The sequence below is a fragment of the Cupressus sempervirens genome, chromosome 11 (genome assembly GCF_028749045.1).
Source record: "Cupressus sempervirens isolate cs-2001-9-10 chromosome 11, ASM2874904v1, whole genome shotgun sequence".
NCBI classification, from domain to species: Eukaryota; Viridiplantae; Streptophyta; class Pinopsida; order Cupressales; family Cupressaceae; genus Cupressus; species Cupressus sempervirens.
The window spans coordinates 681,108,993-681,114,128 of record NC_143128.1 but is presented as its reverse complement, the minus strand read 5'-3'; the positions used below and the strand labels follow the sequence as shown (position 1 = coordinate 681,114,128).

The 5,136-nt window shown below is 42.1% G+C and overlaps 1 protein-coding gene across 3 annotated transcripts; it reads right to left on the bottom strand.

Moving 5' to 3' along the window:
* Positions 1–979: 979 nt before the first annotated feature.
* On the bottom strand, positions 980–3,040 carry LOC149531547 (uncharacterized). Of its 3 annotated transcripts, XM_089811384.1 has the most exons (3): positions 2,400–3,040; positions 1,591–2,366; positions 980–1,343 (listed from the first exon to the last, which is right to left on the bottom strand). In XM_089811384.1, exons 1-2 carry the CDS (start codon positions 2,938–2,940, stop codon positions 1,621–1,623), a joined length of 1,287 nt encoding a protein of 428 aa, XP_089667510.1. In that variant the 5' UTR covers positions 2,941–3,040; the 3' UTR covers positions 980–1,343; positions 1,591–1,620. The 3 variants fall into 3 exon arrangements, with proteins under 3 accessions (XP_089667510.1, XP_089667509.1, XP_089667508.1); XM_089811383.1 differs by having other exon boundaries at positions 980–1,346; positions 1,591–3,040; XM_089811382.1 differs by having other exon boundaries at positions 1,591–3,040.
* Positions 3,041–5,136: the final 2,096 nt, after the last annotated feature.

Sequence of the window (5,136 nt, the reverse complement as noted above, 5' to 3'; positions counted from 1 at the left end):
GGATTCGTACTGCAAAATTAATTTTTAATCCCAAACACGATTCACAATCACGAGACGAGCTGTTGAGAAAGGCTGTTGCTGACGTGACATTTCACAGAAGTCGAAAGGACGATTTTAGTTCATATTGGGCAAACCCCAAATGTTCAATTTCATTGCGCCAAGAATATATTTTTTTTAGAGGGACCACCCGTCTTTATCAAGTCAAAGCTGACATAAATGTTCCCCTTAATTTATGAAATTTGGGTCTCTGTCAACCCATTTTTTGATGCCGTAAATAAGTGGGAAGTGAAGACATAAAGTCTTAAATGAATGTCACTGTACGGACACGTGTTCTTGACAATCCATTTCTCCTAAGCCTCACCCTATTTTTTACTTCCACCATCTACCTACTCTACAATGTTCGGATAATAGTTTATCCATCCAGATCGGAATTAAATCAATCACAACAATACAATGAAAATGTAGTCTGATTCAAAATATATATTATAGAGTACTCTTTTAATAATACAAAATGCATTCTTAAATCACTTACATTGTCAAACATTCCTAATCTTGCTGAAACATCAGACATTTTTTCTTTCATTACAATTTGTCTTTCAGACATTGGCCAATCTGCACAGTTAATTTCCAAACAAAAGATTTCCGATTTTAGAATATAATTTAGTAGTTTAATTAAATACCCATAGAACCAATAATAATCTTGATAACACACACTGAATTTCATGCAATGCGAAATCCTCCGCTCTTTCTTAATTAAAAGTAGAATAATCCAATGGAAAACACTTGGCAGAGGCTAAAATTCTCAATCACAATGCATTTTCGGACTGGGAAAATCATTTTTAGTAACCCATCTCGAGACATTCTGAAAGGCAATGAAAACAATGAAGACATTCCTTATAATATTTTTGTCTGCAACGCCATTTGAAATCACAAGCAAAGCCACGTAACACATCGCCCATTGAAAGGCATAAAAGGAATCTGGCTGATAACATTTGACAGTTTTATTAAATATCATAATAATAATAATAACAACAACAATAATTATAACATTGTTTACACACATCTTAATAACTTATTATAATGAGCGGCTCTGCACTCTTCTTAGTAATATCTTACGATCTAGGTACTGCAAAATACTTGCTATAAGCTCGGTCCAATCAAAAGATCCAGATATAGAAGGAATTCTTTCACTTCCTGTAGTTAAAATCTAGAAGAGTCCTACAGGGGCCGTCCATTAATAAAAGCATAAATCCAGACAAATACTTGGACACATGATCCATCCGCACCAAAGCGGAGGCAAGAGCTGAACCATATATAGCCGCGTTCTTAACTCCACCTCCAACCTGCTAATTTCCATAAACAAACATAAGCAATGAAATATATACTAAACGAAACAAGTCCCAAGTAAATCGAACTGTAATGCTCTATAAAGACCTACCTTAATATATGTATTAAACAAAAGAAACCAGGATAGAAATTTAAACTACAATGCACTAGAAGGGCCATCTTTAAACAATGGTCTATGTATTCAACGGAAGTAGGCCCATTTTAAGAAAAAAAACTGGACTACATTGCATTTTAAGGATGTACCTTATTTAGCGGGAAAGATTGGGTGATAAATTAATAGGGCGGCGGCGGTGGAGACTTGTATACGTAGGGAGATGGAAGCTTCGGTGCCGGAGGTGGCTTAGGCTTTGGAATGTATGGAGACTTGGGAGGAGGAAAAACTGGTGAAATCTCATGAGGAGGTGGTGGATAAATCGGTGGCGGCTTGGGAACAACAGGAGGCTTAGGCTTAGGCTTAGGGTGAACCGGCGGCGGCTTGGGAGCAACCGGTGGCTTGGGCTTGGGGTAAACCGGTGAAGGCGGCGTGATTACCGGCGGAGGCTTGTAAACAGGAGGAGGTTTCGGCTTCGGGGTCTTAGGCGGCGGGTAAACAGGATAGGGTGGCGGCGACGATGGCGGAGGGTATATTGGTGGCGGCTTGGGTTTGGGCTTTGGTGGGGATTTTGGCGGCGGATGGACTGGCGAAACCTCGTGTGGTGGCGGCGGCGATTTGTAGACGTATGCCGGAGGCTTAGGCGTTGGAGGAGGTTTCACGACGGGTGGAGGAATGACCGGAGGCGGCTTTGGCTTTGGCGGCGGTTTAACAATGGGTGGCGGGATGAGTGGCGGCGGCTTTACTACCGGCGGTGGATAAACCGGTGATATCTGATGTGGCGGTGGCGGCTTTTTGTGGGGAGGATGTATGATCGGAGGCTTGTGGTGCGGCGGTGGGATGAAAGGTGGCGGGCATGGCGACTTCGGCGGCGGGTAAACTGGAGATATCCCGTGCGGCGGATGTGGCGGCTTGAAGACCGGCGGCGGTTTGTAAACCGGCGGTGGAATAACAGGCGGAGGCTTGTAAACCGGCGGTGGAATAACCGGTGGCGGCTTGTGAACCGGCGGTGGAATAACCGGTGGCGGCTTGTGAACCGGCGGTGGAATAACCGGTGGCGGCTTGTGAACTGGCGGAGGCTTGTAGACTGGTGGAGGAATAACCGGAGGCGGCTTGTGAACCGTCGGCGGTTTGTAAACCGGCGGAGGAATTAGGGGAGGCTTAGGGGGTGGAAAAACTGGTGAAATTTCATGAGGTGGTGGGGGCGATTTGTATACATAAGGCGGCGGCTTTGGCGTAGGCTTGGGCGGGAATTTGGGTGGCGGCAAAACGGGCGATATTGTATGGGGTGGCGGCGGCTTAATCACAGGAGGAGGAATAACCGGCGGCGGCTTAACCACGGGAGGAGGAATAACTGGCGGCGTCATAACAACAGGCGGAGGAGGAGAGATATATGCGTACGGCGGCTTTGGGTGGCCATAAGTTGCAGAAGAATGGCCTGCAAAGCACGAAATGCTGAGCACGAAAACAAAGAGAAGCTTAGAGAACGTCCACAACTCCATTGTATGCGATGCCAATTGCAAATGATCTCACCGATAAGAAACGAAACAATGAATAGAAGAAGTCATAGGGAGTGGTGCCATGCAGGGCAAGGAAAACACTGAGAAATAAGGATGCTCTGAAGTGGGATTTATAACGAGTATGGAATGTGATCGAAGGCCTTGGATTCCCACCGACGAGATAAGTTTACCTACTCGTTTTTAACTATTAAGGACGCGGTGCAGTGAGACTGAGAGATGTGGGTCGTACATGAAATGCATTGACACCCATTGTCCCACACTTCCCTGGAGTCCCCTAAAATCTGCGTCTTGATTAGAGTCACAAAACAGGCGTATTTAGTACACGGGTGAGATGAGAGAGATGATCTTAAGTTGGGGCCCCCCTAATGGCGGGCAGCTGGCTAGCAAATGGGTGCAGAGGGGTTTGGAGTGTAGCGTACAAGTGTCAGTGAGTGGCATTAGGAATCCGCACCATTTTCCACATGGGGGACACCCCGAGCCGTAGCTGGACTGCATTTTCTTGTGGGAAAATTTATTGATTTGCAGGCAGTCAGTCTACATGTGAATGTGAAGCAACTTATTCCAAGATCATCAATGGATGTTCCTTTCAATCAATCTATCCACCTCGTGATTCTAGCCCACACTCCACTAGCAGGACTAGGATCGAATTATGCTCGGCAGATTCTCCTTTCTAATCTCAACAGTGGAAGCTAGTTTTGGAACAGTGCTCTAAGCAGGAAACTCTTGTTGGGCTGTCGATTCCACTCTTCAGAGTTTAGCCGGTTGTGGATATCGTCCTCTGTGTGCGGAACGGATGGACCGACTCTCACCTAATACTTTGCTAAAGTAGGGAGATTGTAAGTTAGGTGTTCTTGTTCTCTATTGCCCATTGTGTAATTTTATATAGAAGTGGACTGTACCTCCAAGTCAATGGACCATGTGTTTTTAGCTTATTTCAAGGAAGGTATTCTTCCAATGTTTTGTTTATTTTGGTTTTGATTAGGTATACCATTGCTTCCCATAGAAGTCTTAGCTATTTCTTAATGGGTTTGTGTTTTTTTTTGGTTTGAATAAATGAATGAGTGATTTAAATAACGTCCCTTAGGTCAAAGCACTCTATGGGACCACTTAGAAAAACACTCCCTCTAAATAAGTGTGAGAGAACATTAATTCTTTTGAAATTGCTTCTTTAGTTCCGCTCTTCTACAATGAATATTGATCATTAAATGTGTTGTCCTGTCAAGTTGTGCTTCCTCAAAAATGAAATCTAAATTGTTAGTTGCTAGGATATCCCCATGGCTGGAGCAAATGTCAATGTATGTTGGGCATTCCATGATAAAGTGTCTCTCTGTTTGCACCACTCCCATGTCGCAAAATAAACATATTCTCTCCTCCCATTCTTCCTTTGTTTGTGTTCTAAATGTTAAAAAACTTCTTTAGCTAAGAGGAGCTTTTGTGTTTTGAATGTTGAAGAACTTCTTTAGCTCAGAGGAGCGTATGATGTTGGAGCTATGCAGTCATGAGATTTGATTTTTGATCGGTTCATTTAGAACCATTCAACTTTGCCACTAGACCAAAAGCCTATTGACGTGCATAGATATTTTAATAAAGAGTTAGACATCAAGAAATGTTTAGATTAGATTGTAGGGTGGACTTGAGGGATGGTTTATTATTTGGGCTTAAAAGAGTTAGATATAAGGAAAGAAAATGTGGGATTAGATTGGAGGGTGAATTTGAGGAGTTGGAATTCAAGGAGACAATTTATAAGTTGAGTTAGTTCTAATACTTGGGATAGTATATGTTGGTTTTAAGGTTAGAATTACTAGTTTAATATCTAATATTCTTGATAATATTATATCATTAATTGTGACCGAAAATTTGTTATTAGAAAAGATACCATTCATAATTGAATAAAATGTACTACTTAATTTAAAAGCCAATAAAACATGTGATAATATTTGGACAACAATTAAACATGATTTGATCTATAGGTACAAATCTATTTTTATGGGATTATTTTGGACATCTTGATTTAAAAAAGAGAGATGATGTGGCATCATATTTGATTATGTGACTCAAGGTGCTTGCCAAGTAAGTTGGGGCAAAAGTTTTGGGAGAAATATAACCAAAGGAGAAGCTAGTTCAACTCAAGTTCATTTGTGTTGTAATTGTATATTGTTTCCAACGTTGTTTATCATT

Excerpts from the sequence above, each read along its gene's own strand:
- LOC149531547 (XM_089811383.1), bottom strand. The coding sequence starts at position 2,940 with ATGGAGTTGTGGACGTTCTCTAAGCTTCTCTTTGTTTTCGTGCTCAGC.